We start from the raw sequence: 17,911 nt of genomic DNA on the forward strand, positions 1-17,911 counted from the left end.
CGAGTCAAAGAAAAGACTTATGGTAAAAGTGAACTTTCAACTTCAAAGAGTACAAAAACATTAATTCTTTGTTATTGAGAAGTCTTAGCTAACTAACTAAAATTTAAAATTTTGAAAGACTCCTTAGATGTATAGTAAAATTTTAAAAAATGCTAAAAATATCGTAGATTAAAATAATACTATTTTAGATTTCATATTTTAAGTTTCATTATAATAGTTCATATATTTATAATAATTCAAATGAAATATGCTCTCATTAAATCTTAAATTTAGTCCTTCATTAGAATAATAATAATTGATTAAGTTATAATAATAATAATTTACATACAAGACAAATAATTATTTTAAAAAATAAACCAAAAGCAGACAATTATTAGAAATTTGGTTCTTATTACAATAGATAGACTACGGAAATAAAGATTAGAAACCACGTTTCTACGTTTAAAAAAACATGTAAATATAAATTTATTTACATTCGATACCTTATACTTATTAAAGGTGAAGCCTTCTATTGCAGGTACAAGTTATATAAAGAAATAAAAAGTCCACTAATAGTAATCTAGTGAATAGAAAAGTAAATATGTAATTTCAAAACCAATGAGAGTTGAGTAGTTCCAAATTTTAAGAAATTCGTACAATCAAAATCCAACTTAAATTCAAATACCAGTACTAAAATTTTTAATTTAAAATGTCCATTTTATTTAAAAATTATCAAAAAAGTCTCTTAAACTTTCAATTTTTTGTCCAACAAACCTCTGAATTTTAAAAACAATCAACTAAGGCAATACATAGATACAGACAGTTGACATTAAATAGACATCAAATTGATCACCCAGTTGACCAAGAAATGTGTGATAGCTTAAAAACAATGTAAATGCACCTGGATGAGTGAACTGTAAGGAGTCACATAGACGCTGGTTTCCAGAAGTCGAAGGGCTTCCGTTGCTGAAAAGAAAGCAGAATTATGGAATAAATAGGCAAATTCTGAAATAACGTTGTTGTTTGCGAGCTATTGCTGTTTCTTTTTATGAAATTCAAAGCAACTTCTTTTAAGAAATAGAAATACCTCGCAAGAGATGAGGGGGGCGAGGAAATTAAAATTTCTATAAATCAACCCCACCAGTCCAACTAGTTTTATCCGCAAATAAAAATTATTTAAGAAAAAGATGTTTATAATGGAGTAAAAGCACTAGCAGTGAACCATGAGCTTCGCTATAGTTGAATGAACATTTTCAAATTAAAATGCAGGACAATCGAACTAGAACATAATAGCCATATTTCACTGATTCTGTGTAAATAAACTTGATTGAACTTACCTGAGCAATTGGAAGCCTTGACCTCACTGACTCGATCAAATCAAAATCAATGTCTGCTACGGTAATGCCAGTTGCTAATCGATCTGAAATAAATGAAATATGAGGGATAAATATTTGACACAGCGAACTACAAAAGAATATGCACTATCTGGACTTTGGGCACAAATAAAGTATCAGCTTGAGAAATGTTCATTATTCTCTTCTATGGAGAACGTTGATGTGAGATCCCACATCGGTCGGGGAAGAGAACGAAACATTTTTTTTATAAAAGTGCGAAAACTTCTCCCTAGCAGACGCGTTTTAAAATCCATGAGGGAAAGCCGAAAGGGAAAGCCCAAAAAAGATAATATTTGCTAACTGTGGGCTTAGGCCGTTACACAATACTTGAAACAATTTTCAGTTGCAGACCAATACTATATCCTACATTTTGTTTAATTACCCCTCATCTATTCGTTGTTAGAATTTTTACAAGAAAATCGATGTAAGGTGAAAAAACAATGTAGAAAATAAATTGTAAGCGTGGTAAAAAGTTTAGAGCTACTGTAAGCAGTGCAGAACTGGTATTACACTATTCTTCATTAAAAAAAAATTTGCCATCCTGAGGCATCCCTGGCATCAGACCACGATGAAATTTTAAAATGATAAAGATTAAATCTTAGAGAGAATCTCCAAGTTTACATTAAGTGATAACTTTACTGTAACATCAGGACATTATGCTTCCTTACTATGTAAGATCATTAATACAAGTTGATTTTTTAGGAGAATTGATTCATTTACATAGATTTAAAAGAAGTAATAAATGCAAACAGGCTGCTAGTATCTCTGAGAGTAACTGAGAACATTTAGGATCATTTCATGCTGATGAGAGTCATAGTTAGTGGGACTATCCATAGTGTAGCCTTTTGGCATGCCATAAAAGGGGTGAAAATGAATTAGAAGGGGAAAGAACGGTCCTCACCAGATAATCGACCGACTATTTTTCCCCATGGATCAATGATTAAGGAGTCACCATAACTCTCTCTTTTCCCATTTGCTTTTCCCGCTTGAGCAGCAGCTATGACCTGATAAATGTTTATTTTATCAGCGTAGAAGAAGCAATGAAGCGGAATGACAAGCTTTCAAAGTCAATTCCCACCAACATCCTTTAAACAAAAGTGAAACCGGTATCCAAGTGTATGAATTGAAAGGAACTATTACATAGCATTGATTCTCAATTGCACGAGAACGAAGAAGAATTTCCCAATGTGCCTCCCCAGTTTCTTTTGTAAAAGCTGAAGGAACCAATAAGACCTGCCAGTTTTTATCCAAATTCAGATGCTAGCAGCTAGGAAAATTTTATCTCAATATACACTGGAATTTTTCATACTTGAGAATTGTGTTGGAATCTCAACTGCTGGTAGAGCTCTGGAAATCTCAAATCATAGCATACAGTCAGGCCAAGTCTTCCAATAGGACTGTCAACTGCCACAATGTCTTCTCCTAAAATATAAACAACTTATTAGGATGAACAGAACTTTTTGAAATCATTAAATAAAATTGACTCGTGCCACATTGCTTCACCCAAATTCCTTTGACATTGTAGCCACTCTAGGGTAGCTTCTTAACATAATGAAGAAAGGAAAATGACAGAGAACCATTATACACGTTTCTGCATTCATAAGATGTCAAGGAAGTTACCTGCCTTTGTATAGCTGCTTTCTTTATATACTCTTCCACCAGGAACGTCGACATCGAACCTTTTCATAAAAAAATTGCACAGCATAAAGACAAAGCATACAAAATAATGCAGGAAATTTATTCATCAGTCACATTAGCTTCCAACACAAATGAAGTAACTTTCACTACTGAAAATGTATAATTCAATCAAGTGCGCAAAAGTATATGATCTCCGTCTCTCTCTAACAAACACACGCATTAATATAAAATAAATTGCAAGTGCATTACAGGTGTATTTTCCTATAAGTGCTCCTGATAGTTCCACTGTCATCAACTATGACATGTGTGTTGTAGAAATGTTCATCATCAGGTCCCTTTTCTTGGAAGCCTCCAAGTGATAGCCATATGCTGGATTCTCTGCAAAACTCAGAGTCCACAGAAATTAGGAGACGTTTAAAAGATGTTCATGAAATCACTGTTTGTTACTGTAGATTGTGCCTATAACCACAAACTGAAACCAATTTGAATTATCACGAACTGAAACCAATTTGAATTATCAATCATGCGTGTTTGCAATATATTCTATAGAGAAGCAACTTGAAGAAAAAGATGCCCTAAAATAGTATGATGGTAGAGATTAAAATTTAAGTAAATAGTCGCTTATTTTTGTGACTTAGACAGAGATTTAACGGCCGAAGAATTATGAACAACCTTGCTAAAGAGCAGTACTGATTCATAATTGGTCCGTCTAAAGGCTCTGCAATCTTTTGACCTTCCCCATCTTTGGCAGGCATAAAAGAAAAATCCTCTGGGAAGCATACCAGTTTTGCTCCAGCTGAAACTGCTTCCTATGAATATGTAAATGATCGTGTTACCTTGTTTAGCTGAAAGCAAAATCATTTCAAAACAGGAATATTGATTTATTTATTATTATTATTATTTTTTTTGATAAATCGATCATTCAGACATCAAATCCACCATTTTCTAATCAATAGCTCATAGCTTCAAAAGGATGAATTGCATACACATAACAACTAATACAAGAAACTGGGCAAAATTATAAGAATAATAAGAAGAAACGTCCGTTCGGCTGAAAACGGCAGAATATTGTCTCAAAGTAATCTCGATGGGCTAACCTCGTAATCAGAGATTTATACTCTTAATTCTTTTCTTTCTACAGTAGGACGGATAATTTACTCCCATAATAACTTCAAACAAGCATTTCAAACAGAAATTAGGCTGTCAACGACCTTGATTCATAATATTCCGAACAATTATGAAAGGTTTTCAAAACATTGTAGGTATCGCCATATGCAGAGATAAAATGATGATTAAGACATAAACAACGAAGAGTGCTGTGAGTTAACATACTTTGACGAGGCGAGAACATGTAGCGAAGTTGAAAGAGAGGTCGTTAATGGAGGTCATTTGAGCGACGGCGACACGAACGGAGTTAACTGCCATGTCCGATCCTCCGGTAAAAGCGGTTGCGAAATTCGAACGAATCAATGGAAGGTGATCTCGAGCTGAAACAGTCGGAATCGTGAATCGAATCAGAGTCTGATTGGGGGATAGCCACGGAGAAACGGACATCTCAGGTTGATCGCACCCACATATTTTCCTGAAATTTCAAGGAGCGAAAACGCTACTGAAAATTTTCCCTCGACGTTTTTATACATTTTTTAATTTTAACAAAAAAATTCAACTATTCTATTTATTAAAAAAAAAAATAATATATATATATATATATATAATAATTTTTTTTTTTTTTTTTTGTAATTTCCATTATTTAAATTATAAAATTCGAACATACTTTTAACAAAAAAAAATATACATATTTAAATAATAATATGTATATTTTAAATTTTATGCAGTGCATCAAAAAGTAAGCGATTGAAAATGGAAGAATGTGTGCGAAATGGAATTTCTGAATATTCGAATGCCAGATGTTTGTGCCAGATCAATACCTTTCTGAATGAATCGACGGCCGATTTTACCAGCGAAGAGAAGGCAAACGATTCTTCATTTGATTTTGAATTCGAAGGGTTTATCATTTCATTTCTCGATCCACTCCTTTTCAATTTCTCTCTCCTAACTTTTCCCGGAAAATTTACCCTCATTTTCTCGAGAAAGTGATCTGAGGATCTTTTCTTTTGTCTGTTTTTGGAATTACTTCGATTCATATTTTCTTAGGGTTTTTGCTATTCTTCCTTTTTGCCAAGAATGGCGGATTCGTTGAAGGTCAAAGTCAAAAAGTCCGGGCAATAAATTAGAAAACCGTAACCGAAAAGTGCCTGATTTAGTCAGCCAAGAAGAGCCCTCCGAGAGGGAGGTTCCTTTTTTAGTTTCTTAAATTGTTTCCAAACCAAGGGGTTCTGTTGTTGGAGAGTGATCCATCTGTTTCTTTGGCTCAAAGAAACAGAAAAAGAAAAAAGAAAAAAGAAAATAGAAAAGAAAAGGAAGGACCCTGGGGAGGAGGAGGGCCAATTAAGCTTCAGGAATTCTCTCTTTCCAGATCTACCCGTTTCAACGTTCTGACAGTTCTTTTCCTTCTGTCAGAACACCCGAATTTCTTTTAATCGATTCCCTTTTTTAGTTCATCATATAATATGTTCATCCATCTGTAATTGAGCAGTTCTGCAGAAAAGGGCCTGCAAGATCTATCGGAAATCAGTGATCAAGGTTTGCTATTGGTGTTTTTGTATTCTTTATTGTTCATAGGTTCAATTTTGTAAACTTAGCGATTGAATTTTAGTTATATACTGTTCTATATTGTGAATTTTGAATTGTCTTTTCATTTGTTGTGCCATTGTGTTTGCAGTTTTCCTACGTATAGCCATCAAGAAACTCAATGTTTTCTGATTGAAACATTAATGGTGTCTGCTTTGATCAATGGCTTTCTGATATATGAAACTTGTTATTTCGATTCCTATATTTGTGAACGAAATCAAGCGAACTTCTGATTTTAAAACTATCCTTCTGCTCGGTTCGAAGAATGGTTTTTGGTGCTGGATCATTTGGGTGAGAATATGTAAGGGATGGTATCAGAAACTTTGATGAAGATTGTATCACCTTGCTGGAAACCTTCTGTTGAAGGTGAAAATTCCAGCAGAGGTGGGGATGCGAGTGGTCGGGTTGATGGATTGTTATGGTACAAGGATTCTGGCCGCCATATTAATGGGGAATTCTCAATGGCGGTTATTCAGGCAAATAATTTGTTGGAAGATCGGAGCCAACTCGAGTCAGGGCCACTGAGCTCATTTGAATCAGGTCCCATTGGGACGTTCGTTGGAATCTATGATGGCCATGGAGGACCTGAAGCTGCAGAATTCATAAGTGATCGTCTGTTCAATAATATGAAGAGTAAGTCTTACATTTACTTATGCAGAATATTTCTGTGCATATCATTTGATTGTCCTAGTTAGATCAACATCTAAGTTTGTAGTCTAATATCGAGTTTGTGATGACTTTTGAAAAGTGTGTCAATGCAACCTGAGGGAGAATCACTGTTAACGTCTCCTGATCATGAGACATGAATATTGCTTCATCATTTTATCCGAATGGATTTAATTTTTGTAACTATTTTAGAGAAAGGACTTCCTTTAGTATTCTATTCCATCGTTCAATGAAACGGGTTCTGTTTCTTTTCTATATATACTCGACATTGACCTATATGATGGATTAGAGAAGGATTTGATTGTCTCAGCTGAAGGATATGAGATTGCGCCATATGTAAGGAACTATTAAGTGGAAATGGATGTTTTCTGTGCTTGAGAGAAACCATTGCATCCTTTGAAATTTGTCTTTTTTGTCAAAACGAGTAAAATAGATCGAGAGATGATTTGTGGACCTCAGCATTTACGTTCGACCGATATCTTGCCTTCAACAATATGTTGAACTTGCTATTGCTGATTTAGAGGAAAGTGACATTATACTTTCGATTCTGAATTCGGTGACTTGTCAAATGTTTTGGGAATCTGCAAAACGGGAATCGAAAGTATGTTCTTGTACCTAAAACGTCTAGATTGTAGCGGAAATTAGTATAGAGTTCCGAAAGCAAATGATGGAAGGAAAGATGTATATTGGTCTTTTCCTGGAGAGTGGTTGTGAGTTAGTGAGTGGTTTTATGGTCTCCTACCAATTTTCATTATATAGCTAATTGGAATGTTTACATTTGACAGCTTTTCATGGTGCAGAATTTATTCCAGAAAATCGGGGAGTATCTGCTGAAATTATAAACAAAGCATTCTTGGAGACAGAGGAGGAATTTTTGTCTCTTGTAAAGAAACAATGGCTTAGTAAGCCTCAAATTGCTTCGGTTGGTTCATGCTGTTTGGTAGGCATAATATGTTGTGGATTACTGTATATTGCAAATGCTGGAGATTCTAGAGTGGTGTTGGGAAGATTTGAAAAAACTCATAAAGAGGTTAAAGCCATCCAATTGTCATCTGAGCACAATGCTAGTATTGAATCTGTGCGAGAGGAGTTGCACTCGTTGCATCCCGGTGATCCGCAGATCGTTGTGCTAAAGCACAAGGTGTGGCGCGTGAAGGGTGTTATACAGGTTTGTTTGTTTGTTCGTTCTTGATATAAAATTCAAAAATTATTTCCCTACTAGAAAGTATCACTCTCCTGGTGATGTAGGTCTCAAGATCCCTTGGTGATGCTTATCTGAAGAAAACAGAGTTCAACCGAGAGCCTCTCTTGCCCAAGTTCAGATTACCAGAACCATTCCACAAGCCAATTCTTAAAGCCGAACCTGCTATTGTAGTGCAGAAACTGTATCCGGAGGATCAGTTCCTTATCTTTGCTTCAGATGGTCTTTGGGAGTATATAAGCAATCAGGAAGCTGTCGACATCGTCCATAGTTGTCCACGTAATGTATGTTTTCTTTTGCTCTATCTTTGTTAGGCTCTTCTGTTTGCTTCTTGGGATAGTATTTCTCTTCTGCCTGTCCATGAAGTTTGAAAACTCCAAACATCTCAGAAATGGTAGGAATTTATCGAACGAAATGCACTCCTTTGTATATGTTAGGAGTCCATTGATGAGAAAGGGCTAGGAAAAGCTTGAACCCAATTCCTACGGTGATGAACAAGTGCAATTGAAATTCTTGGGAAGTCATACATTTGTGTATTGAAAAGACCATTTACTATTTCTTGAAAATCGATCTCTAGTCAAGAGAAACCATGAACTAGAATAGAACTTGCCCCACCCTTGAGTAAATATTTCTTGGTTTATTCAGATAATAGGTAGGAGCATAAACGGAAGTATTCTAGAGCTACAAAGAAATTCCTCCTAGAGTAACTGTGAAACTCTGTTATGGCAATTTCTCTCTACTAGAGTAACTGTGAAACTCTGTTATGGCAATTTCTCTCTATTTCTCTCTGTTATGGCCATTTCTCTCTATTTCTCTCTGTTATGGCCATTTCTCTCTATTTCTCTCTGTTATGGCCATTTCTCTACATTCGAGTAGACTACCTCTCACTGTAGAAAAGAGTTCTTGCCATTGGCGAGCTTCAAGGACGTATTAAATACAATATTAAAAGTTGGTAATCTAACTTATTACAGGGGGTTGCAAGGAAACTGGTTAAAGCGGCTCTTCATGGAGCTGCAAAGAAAAGAGAAATGAGATACACAGACTTGAAGAAGATCGACCGCGGGGTAAGAAGGCATTTTCACGACGACATAACTGTTGTAGTATTGTTCCTGGATTCGCATTTGATTAGTCGAAGTCCGAGCTACGGACCGATGCTTTCAATCAGAGGAGGTTCTGGTATCCTGGCTAGATCGTAGTTTGTTGAAGCGTTATTAGCATCATCATCATGATATGAATGAGCAGCAAGCAGGTGTCATCTCATGTGCTTTTACATCCATTCCATTCCATCCATCCACCCACCCCCCCATTTTTTTCTCATTTTTTTTATTATTATTATTTTTTTGTTTTGTGTTCAGAAGAGGAAAAATTGGAAACCACTCTATTACCCATTCCCATTCCCCTTCCCCTCTTTATTTTTTCTTCTTTTTTACTTTTGTGTTTTCCTTTTTCATGTATAGCAGCAAGCACCACCACTGTTTTCCCTCTAAGAAATTCTCCTTATTCACATTTCTCTCAATTCTATAGAGACATAGATAATATTTCCCGACTCTTCAATCCCTACTTTTTTATATATATATATATATATTTCAATTTTCAAACCAAATTTTAATCCACCTAGATCATTCTAAAAATGAGTAACAATGTCAAGCAGTCCCGCTTTCTCGGTCCAAAAAGTGGATTGGAATGCCATGTGGTTCAAGATTCAAGGGTTGCTGCTATAGCTGAACACGGGAAAAGATCAAAAAGATCATTTATACTGACAAGATCATTTTTTCGGGCAATGGGTATGCTCAGAATTCCATTAGTTAAATGTATGAATATTAAATATCAATTTTTTTTTTTTGGAGGGAATCTAAATATAAAATCAAATACATGACTTAGATAATGAATGTCTTATCTATTGAATTATGTTGTTTTGAATGGATTAAAAAATTAAGTATTAATCTTCCTATTAATATGTTTATTATTTTAAAAAAAATAATAAAGAATCATCCTCAAATTTTAAAGTTGGAAATAAAAATTGACTCATAATTTTTTTTTCTCCGGATATGATTCAAACGGTTAAAACTCAAACTCAATTCGACCCTAAAACTAAATTGGGTTAATCAAATTTGGATAATTTTAAAATATATATTTTATTTGAAAAGTAATTTTTCTAAAATTTTATATATGAAGAGAGATTTACAAAATTTAATTAAATATTTAAAAATAAACAAATAAATGTTTTAAGAACTAAAATTATATATGAGTATCTAATCTTGGTAAAAGAAATCACAATCCTAGAGAAAACCGAGGTAATTGATAAATAATATTTTTATTTTTTCATCTTGCAGCGTGCACCAAGAACTGCTCGTAATATTATCAACAAATAGAAAATAAACTGAGCAATTCGTATCATAATCATGGCGACTTGGACACTGGGCAGCTCCATCGGCGTCTCACAGCCATCGTCTTGTTCGGATGCTTCAGTTCATTGCATTCCGTTTTCATTACGGAGATTAAGCTTCTCCAGCATCATTATTTCTCCTCTTAAGCTTCAAAGACAAGTATCTCGAAGAAGAGCCAGACCTGTAATTTCTGTGAAAATGGCTGCTGCTGAGTATGTTTAACTTATTCCCTTCCTTCTCTGTTATAATGAAATTCTTTCTGTTCCTTCGAATAGCGAATGTTATGTTTGTTTGTTTTTGTTTTTTTTCCCGAATGCTATCGAAACGAATGATTTTCAGGGTATTTGAATGTTGGAAGTCATAAGAAATTTAACGGAATCGAGGATTAAGATTCTATTACAAAATTGATAGTACAATAATGTTCTTGACGGTTCATAGGAGAAGTTGCAAAGTTATAAATAAGAGAAGCGATTTGGTTGAATCTATATCAGTGATTTGATTTAGATTTCTATTTGTGTTTTCACATTTTATTTTGTGTATGAAAGAGATTTTCAGGAAGTTCTTCCCCCAGCCCTCACTTCGGCTTCAGAACCACCTCCTATCTTTGATGGAACAACGAGGTTGGTTCAGTTTTCAGGCATCCATTCTTAACATTCATTTTATCATATGCAAATTCCTTGTTATTTATACAAATGCTGTGCCGATTTTATGCTTCGTTTGGATGTCTATTGTGATGCTGATAATCCTGCTATTTTCTTCAACATTGTAGGCTTTACATATCTTATTCTTGCCCTTATGCGCAGCGTGTGTGGATTACTCGGAACTGTAAGGTTATTTAATACTCTCACTCGCCAAACGACTTTCACTATTAGGCATGTTTTGTGGTTTCTCATGTCAGGTTATTGTCTCTTTTGATGCATTTTGAGAATCAACGTGGCTCTCTCTGACATTAATCATATGTTCATAATATTGTCTTGGAGCAGGGTTTGCAGACTAAGATAGAATTGGTTCCAATAAATCTACAAGATAGGCCATCTTGGTACAAGGAAAAAGTTTACCCACCTAACAAGGTAAAGACTTTTCAGTATATATGTAACGGCCCAAGCCCACCGCCGGTAGATATTGTTCTCTTTGCGCTTTCCCTTTCGGGATTCCCCTCAAGGTTTTTAAAACATGTATGCTAGGAAAAGGTTTCCACATCCTTGTAAAGAATGCTTCGTTTTCCTCTCCAACCAAGGTGGGATCTCACAATTCACTCCCCTTCGGGGCCAGCGTCCTCGCTGACACTCGTTCCCTTCTCCAATCGTTGAGGGAAAGCCCAAAGAGGAGTCCCCCTCGAAATTTTTAAAATGTGTATGCTATAGAGAGGTTTTCACATCCTTATAAAGAATGTTCCATTCTCCTCTCCAATCGATGTGGGATCTCATAATCCACCCCCTTCAGGGCCCAGCGTATTCGCTGGCATTCATTCCCTTCTCCAATCGATGAGAGGAATCTCGAAAGGGAAAGCCCAAAGAGGACAATATCCCTCAAAGTTTTTAAAATGTGTCTACTAGGGAGAGGTTTCCATACCCTTGTAAGGAATGTTTCGTTCTCTTCTCCAACCGATTTGAATTATAATTAAGGTAGTCAAATAACAACAATTAAGTTTTATTTGTCCATGAAGGGGAAATAACAAAATAAGCTGCTGTCTATCTATTTCCTCTTTGATGTTTTTGACTTCCGATTATTAGTGCAGGTGCCAGCTCTTGAACATAATAATGAGGTCAAAGGAGAGAGTCTTGACTTAATTAGATATATTGACAGCAATTTTGAGGGGCCTTCATTATTTCCTGAGGTAAGAATTTTTTAATGCCTCATCAGCTTGAGCAAAATATCCATTAGTACTGAAGCATCCTAAATCTGAATATATAGGATCAGGGAAGGAGAGAGTTTGCTGAAGAGTTGATGAACTACCTGAACTCTTTCAGGGGATCTGTGGTGTCTTCATTTAAAGGAGATCGAAACGAAGCTGGTAAGATATTAGCAGGAGCTTCTTCCTTTTCCATGTCCTTTTTACACGAAAACCAAGTTGAATCATTCAAATGATATATCTTTTCTCAGACGTGGCGTTCGACTACATCGAATCAGCTCTTTCAAAATATGGAGATGGCCCATTTTTTCTAGGCCAGTTTAGTTTGGTAATTAACGTCTTTCATTACGTTGATGGATGTTGTGAGATCCCACGTCGGTTGAAGAGGAAAACGAAACATTTCTTATAAGACAGTGGAAACCTCTCTTAGATGCGTTTTAAAACCTTGAGGGGGAGCTCAGAAGGAAAAGCTCAAAGTGGACAATATCGGGTAGCGGTGGGCTTGGGCTGATATAGATGTCGTTCCGTAAATGATTATTGTATAATTTTTGTTGGCTCTCAGGTGGATATAGCTTATGCTCCGTTTATTGAAAGGTATCAGCCGTTCTTATTGGAAGTAAAAACATATGATATCACGGCTGGCAGGCCAAAGCTGGCAGCTTGGATTGAGGTACAGAGCACATCCCTTTCTGATCTTTAAGAACTTTCTTAGTTTACTCTTCATCAATCATAAGACTTGTGAATGATGTAACCAAGAGCAATTGGGATGGCCATAAATGATGATTTTGATACACTGATCTCATCATTTGTAGTAAAATGAATAATATCTGAACAACAAGCTCAAAATATTGGGTCACTTTCTGTTTCTTAGGAGATGAACAAGGTCGAGGGTTACCAACAAACAAAGGGCGATCCACGGGAGCATGTTGATAACTTTAAGAAGCGGTTTTTGGTAATACTCTCTAATATTCCAATATTTAAAAAAAAATGGTGAAAGTTAGGATCAACTTGAACACATCTCGACTATCTGGTAGAAGACTTAGAGGTAACTCTAGATCTACTTTAGAGGCTACCAATTGCATTTTAAATCCATCTTTTATCACGTGAATGGATGGACTTTTTCTAAAGCCAATGTGCGCAATAATTATTAAAGAATTGAATCATGAGAATGAAAAGAAGTTTAGATAAATTTCATGAATTGATTGAAATGATTATCATATGGTTTTTTCTTTTTGCTGTGCAGAGCCCTTCGTGAAAGCCACAGCAGCAGAGTGTCCCCATGGCAATGGTCAAGTGAACACTGTGCCATCACGTGTGATGTTGCTTCTTGTAATGAGATAACTTATTATTTAACTAAAGGAAAGGAGCACCTTGTTCATTTTTTTAGATGGATTATTGAAAGAACCAAAACGAATCTGTCTAAAAATGCTCCTTTGAAACAACTCTTACTAATACACTCCAATTTCCCTAAAAGGAACTCCTTTGGTTGGTTGGTTGAAGGCTCAATTCACTGCCATAAAACTCAGGTGAGCATGCTTCACACCTCGAGAAGGAAATGAAGTGGCAAATTCTTTAACGAATCATGCACGTCAAATGAAACATTTAGAAATCTAAATAAAGTTATCATCTTTAGACCGCGACGGTTTCTCTGAAGGCCTCAATTCACTACAATGAAACTCAAGTGAGCATGTCATATTCACACCTCGAGAAGGAAACAAAGTGGCAAATTCTTTAATGAAATATTTAGAAATCTAAATCTAAATAAAATTGTCCTCTTTAGACCCTACAAGGGGTGATGACAATGAAACATTTGAACAACTTATTAAACATTTTCAAAAATCATACTAAATATAATATCAAAAGTTTGTGAACTCATAAATTTTTAAAATTTCAATACTAAACGTGTAACTTTTTATTATTTTCATTGTTGTTCGGTCATAAATAACATTTCCAAACAGCCTTATTTTCAAGGGGACAAAATAACCTATTTCAATTAGATAGTGTATCTTCCAAACAAATAGAAATATATATATCAAAGAAGTTCCAATAAATTCAATCTAAAAATGTAAACGACAAAATATAAATATAAATATATGTATTTATATCTACAAAACTTGAAAACTTAGCACCCCTGAAAAATATCAGGTCTATCTCAGCATTGACAAGAAGAGTCAAAGAGATTGAATTTGAACATCAATGAGCATGATGAGATGAAGTGCCACTTTATAATTACTCTTTTTAAGTAGTTAGTAAACTTATAGTTACATCCAGACCTCATTCCAAACTTCCAGCTTCTGCAGGTCAGTAACTATGGCTGCTGTCTTCTTAGAAACCCTCCATAGATTGCAACTTACTTGTGAAAATGGCTTCAACAATCTCTAAATTTTGGGCATCACCACTTACGGATTAAGCAATCGGTTCGTTTTAGCTTTTGCAGGCGTCGTCCAACAAAAATGAAGAGAATTGAAATGTCGGGTCGGGATGTGCTAGCGAAACAAAACTTTCGAGATCTTTCTGGAATAAACAAATAGTGACCACAAAGCAAGCCAAGCTGATATGTACAACAACACCACACCAGTTGCTACTACAACTCCAGATCCTCCAAGACTAACAGAAAAGAAAAATGAAATATATTCAAGAGAGTTTCTTGTGTCGTCTAAGCTGTGAAAGATGGTTAACGAAGAACTAAAGAAAATGAACCTTACCTGCTGTCTCGGCTAGCCAGAAGTGTGGTCAGTGCAATCATCTGTGTCGCTGTTTTCCACTTCCCCAAGTTGTTTACGGCCACAGCCTGTGTGTTCTCAAATTTTAAGCTCCCCAAGTTAAAAGCTTTGTCAATTCAAACAAACTGAATTGGTTTTATTTTGGTATATACAAACCTCTAAAAGTTTACCATTTTGGGAAGCAGCCCATTCTCGTACGGCCGACATGGTTATCTACATATTCAAATCGATCGATACGATATCCGTTATAAATTCATAAATGAATCAAAGAAAAAGAAAAGCAGTGTGCCATACCTCATGTACATAAGGGGCAAACTAACAATTAAAAAAGGCATTCTCAATTTGAAGGTTTAACAAAAAACATAAAATCTATAAGTATTAGGCGAAGAAAACTTCAAAGTTTTCCAAATATTGAATCAAAATGGTTGAGATAACAGGCAAACAAGATGGTAAGTGGCTACCAATGGAGTCTAATTACCTCCCTGCCAATAATTGCTATTGAAGGTAGAGTCAGGAGCCAAGGAATATGGCCAAACACAGAAACCTCCAAGGGTTGTGTGCATAGTAGGATCAGTGTAGCAGCAACCATAAGCTGTAGTGAAGGAACGATAGTTGATTAAGAATGTTTGAACCATATCTGAACTTAACAAGATCGAACTCATGATTGAGAACCTAAACAGAGAAGAAGGGCCAACCTTATCAGCTACTGGATCAAGAAACGCACCGAAAGCAGAACCCAACCTCATCTGATAAATGAATTTAAAGATTAAGACCAAACTGATTGAGACAGCTATAAATGGATAGCCATCACAGGATTCTCCCACCATATTAGATATTGACTTCGAACATATGAAGAACATACCTTCCGCGCAATATATCCATCGAGCCAGTCGGTAACTGCAGCAGCAATGAATATACTAGTTGTAGCAGTTGTTCCCCACCAGTTATCAACATAGAAAGCTAATAACAGAAGCACATAGTGTTATGATTAAAACACTAAAATTAACTTTTACTTTGATTTCTACAATCTAGAGGAAACCGGTTATGAGATGAACAAACCAATCACCAACATAGAAGGTTAGAATCAGAAACGTGTGATTTCCTTTTTTATGAACAAACAACCAATCACCAATAAACCAATCACTAAAATGGGTGTTTTTTTACAACCAAATGCATTAGACTTGATTCAGCAGCCTAATTTTAATAACATGCTGCCACCATAAATCCTTGAAATCCACAATCATTGGAAGATTTTGCATAATAAGAAGCTCTAGAATCATTAGTTGCAGGCAATTAGTGCATAAGCAGTTGCAGCACAGCAATTAGTCCAATGATAAGAGAACTAAATCAAAGAGTGAAACTAACCCATATTTACACAAAACAAAGCAAAAAGAATAGCTAAAAATTTTCCTTAGAATAAAACGTAACGTAACGCAACGCATTTATAGATGAAACGCCTTAAACAATCGTTAGAACAAACACACAGAGGAACTGGTAACACCGATTACCAAAACAAATCCAGAGATAACAATCCAGATGCCCTACGCCTTTGATCGGAACCAATGTGAGGCCAAATACACATCGTAACACGCAACGCACAACATTTAGAGATCGGTTCGTGGCGTATCGATTCATTTCAATCAGATGATTAAAACAGGCATAATTGCGATTAACAAGAGGCAGAAATTTAAAACATACTGCAGACAAATATCGGGACAGCGGCTACTCGAGCAAGCGTCAAAATGGTGGGCAATGTCAGCAATTTGGAATGTTGTGGTTCGTGTTGGTGCATTAATGGCGATGGAGTCTCGATGTGCAAATCATCTTGGAACCAGCCATGGTTATGGTCCTTTCTCTCCGTAGCCATATCAGCCACAAATTCAGAGCCGGCAGATGGAGGAGAAGCAGCAGAATCAGAACCTGACCCTGACCCTGACCCGAAAACCCCTCCTCTTTTTGCGGTCGAATTGGTATAAGACCTTTTAGACCCCATCGAAAAACATTTATATCCACTACAAAACCCTAAATTTTTAGAAGGCCCCTTATCGTACAAGAGTCGAGCGCGTGGTCCTAACGTCCACCGTCCAACTCCACCTCCTCCACCCCCATAAGTCACTGCATTTCTCTCTCCGCATCCAAGCGCAACCGGATGCGGCGGTTGGGGAGGTCCAGCTGCGGGAAATGGAGGGGTCTTGCGGCGTTCGGCGGTGGCGGGAATGGAGCGCAACCAATTGGAGAGGTTTCTGCAGGGAGAGGAGTAGAACCAATTGAGATGGGATGGAAAGGGGATTTGTTGGATTGGAATTCTTGGAGATTCTTTTCATGAATTTGATTGATTTCCGTTTGAAAATTGGTGTTCATTTCCGTGTTTGGTCCGAACTCTCTGGCAGATCGATTGGGTCGTTCTTCTTTATACAATTTGATTTCATTCATCAATCCCTCCATAGATATTGCAATATCATCCTTACAAAACTATTGTTGTTCTTTTGAATAATATTATACTCTTAAAATTAAAACAGAGGGACGTTGGCTTAAGAACTTAAGGAAATCCTCAAAATCGTGATGAAAACAAAACAACAATAGATAAAAAAACATAGGAACAAGATCAAAACGAGAACGATAGTAAACAAAACAACACTCACCCTAGTCAAATCTCTTCGTTATTACGAAGAACGAATTAAACTCGCATCGAAACGACTGAAGAGTACTACAAGAATTTGATTTTCCAATTGATTATATCTAAAGAAATATGTTTTTTTCAAATTGATTTTCTTAAATGCCAACAGGATCACACAATTTATCTAAATTTAATGCATGTTTAAATTTAATTATTTGTTTTTTTATTTTTTATTTTGTTAAAAAAATAAAGATCTCCCGCCTTTAATGCGGGGGACAAGGGCACAGCGCCAAAGTTGTTCTGAAAACGTAACGACAAGAAAAACAAAGGAGCAAATAATTATTATTTTTATTTTCGCAAAAACGGCCACAAATCAACCAGTAATTACAAAGTGAACCTAATTACAACTCGAACCAAAGGTTCACTTTGTAATTAACGGTAAAATAAAGGACCGCGATCATAAATAATAAAACGATTGGATAAATAATATCCGAAAATTTCCTCGGATCCTTTTTTTTTTCTCCCAGGGTTATTATAGTCATTTTGCCTTAATTTCATTAATTCCTTTTCTTTTTATCTGCATAATCCATTCACGAGGATAATGACCCGTTTTTTATTTTATTTTCACGAGCGATACCCACCGGAATCATTTAATTATGTTTTATTATTATTATTATTATTTATTAAAACCGTGTTTTATACATAAATAAATAAATAAATAAAAATAAATCTCTTAATTCTTCCCCCCCCCCCCCCCCCCCCC

General features: G+C 35.8%; 4 protein-coding genes across 6 annotated transcripts; 2 read left to right on the top strand and 2 right to left on the bottom strand.

Moving 5' to 3' along the window:
* Positions 1-802: 802 nt before the first annotated feature.
* Positions 803-4,636, bottom strand: LOC111458396 (nitrilase-like protein 2). Its single transcript, XM_023101041.1, has 9 exons — positions 4,344-4,636; positions 3,684-3,820; positions 3,261-3,389; positions 2,994-3,052; positions 2,683-2,795; positions 2,514-2,606; positions 2,275-2,377; positions 1,317-1,399; positions 803-945 (listed from the first exon to the last, which is right to left on the bottom strand). The coding sequence occupies exons 1-9, from the start codon at positions 4,563-4,565 to the stop codon at positions 904-906; spliced, it is 981 nt and encodes a 326-aa protein (XP_022956809.1). The 5' UTR covers positions 4,566-4,636; the 3' UTR covers positions 803-903.
* A 212-nt stretch (positions 4,637-4,848) lies between these two features.
* On the top strand, positions 4,849-9,114 carry LOC111458395 (probable protein phosphatase 2C 38). 2 transcript variants are annotated; one of them, XM_023101039.1, is made up of 5 exons: positions 4,849-5,654; positions 5,794-6,335; positions 7,154-7,536; positions 7,617-7,853; positions 8,541-9,114. In XM_023101039.1, the coding sequence occupies exons 2-5, from the start codon at positions 6,011-6,013 to the stop codon at positions 8,763-8,765; spliced, it is 1,170 nt and encodes a 389-aa protein (XP_022956807.1). In that variant the 5' UTR covers positions 4,849-5,654; positions 5,794-6,010; the 3' UTR covers positions 8,766-9,114. The 2 variants fall into 2 exon arrangements, with proteins under 2 accessions (XP_022956807.1, XP_022956808.1); XM_023101040.1 differs by having other exon boundaries at positions 7,169-7,536.
* A 792-nt stretch (positions 9,115-9,906) lies between these two features.
* Positions 9,907-13,285, top strand: LOC111458219 (protein IN2-1 homolog B). Of its 2 annotated transcripts, XM_023100731.1 has the most exons (11): positions 9,907-9,928; positions 9,962-10,168; positions 10,502-10,576; positions 10,726-10,786; positions 10,940-11,026; positions 11,695-11,793; positions 11,871-11,970; positions 12,060-12,136; positions 12,371-12,478; positions 12,680-12,760; positions 13,052-13,285. In XM_023100731.1, exons 2-11 carry the CDS (start codon positions 9,972-9,974, stop codon positions 13,061-13,063), a joined length of 897 nt encoding a protein of 298 aa, XP_022956499.1. In that variant the 5' UTR covers positions 9,907-9,928; positions 9,962-9,971; the 3' UTR covers positions 13,064-13,285. The 2 variants fall into 2 exon arrangements, with proteins under 2 accessions (XP_022956499.1, XP_022956500.1); XM_023100732.1 differs by lacking the exon at positions 9,907-9,928 and having other exon boundaries at positions 9,935-10,168; positions 11,877-11,970.
* A 603-nt stretch (positions 13,286-13,888) lies between these two features.
* LOC111458898 (CDP-diacylglycerol--glycerol-3-phosphate 3-phosphatidyltransferase 2) lies at positions 13,889-16,851 on the bottom strand (the record flags this gene model as incomplete). The annotated part of the gene is made up of 7 exons (XM_023101753.1): positions 13,889-14,415; positions 14,514-14,599; positions 14,688-14,744; positions 15,010-15,123; positions 15,227-15,277; positions 15,394-15,491; positions 16,230-16,851. Coding segments are annotated over 7 exons (1,149 nt in total), but the record flags the coding sequence as incomplete, so codon positions are not given.
* Between the last annotated feature and the right edge of the window lie 1,060 nt (positions 16,852-17,911).

This window comes from Cucurbita moschata, unplaced genomic scaffold (assembly GCF_002738365.1).
Source record: "Cucurbita moschata cultivar Rifu unplaced genomic scaffold, Cmos_1.0 Cmo_Scf00021, whole genome shotgun sequence".
Taxonomy (NCBI): Eukaryota; Viridiplantae; Streptophyta; class Magnoliopsida; order Cucurbitales; family Cucurbitaceae; genus Cucurbita; species Cucurbita moschata.

Excerpts from the sequence above, each read along its gene's own strand:
- LOC111458396 (XM_023101041.1), bottom strand. The coding sequence starts at position 4,565 with ATGTCCGTTTCTCCGTGGCTATCCCCCAATCAGACTCTGATTCGATTC. Across the intron at positions 2,378-2,513 it reads CAATTGAGAATCAATGCTAT|GTCATAGCTGCTGCTCAAGC; the intron begins GTAATAGTTCCT and ends AACATTTATCAG. Across the intron at positions 1,400-2,274 it reads AATAGTCGGTCGATTATCTG|ATCGATTAGCAACTGGCATT; the intron begins GTGAGGACCGTT and ends CATTTATTTCAG.
- LOC111458395 (XM_023101039.1), top strand. The coding sequence starts at position 6,011 with ATGGTATCAGAAACTTTGATGAAGATTGTATCACCTTGCTGGAAACCT. Across the intron at positions 6,336-7,153 it reads TCTGTTCAATAATATGAAGA|CTTTTCATGGTGCAGAATTT; the intron begins GTAAGTCTTACA and ends TACATTTGACAG. Across the intron at positions 7,854-8,540 it reads TCCATAGTTGTCCACGTAAT|GGGGTTGCAAGGAAACTGGT; the intron begins GTATGTTTTCTT and ends AACTTATTACAG.
- LOC111458219 (XM_023100731.1), top strand. The coding sequence starts at position 9,972 with ATGGCGACTTGGACACTGGGCAGCTCCATCGGCGTCTCACAGCCATCG. Across the intron at positions 10,169-10,501 it reads GTGAAAATGGCTGCTGCTGA|AGATTTTCAGGAAGTTCTTC; the intron begins GTATGTTTAACT and ends TGTGTATGAAAG. Across the intron at positions 10,577-10,725 it reads ATCTTTGATGGAACAACGAG|GCTTTACATATCTTATTCTT; the intron begins GTTGGTTCAGTT and ends TCAACATTGTAG.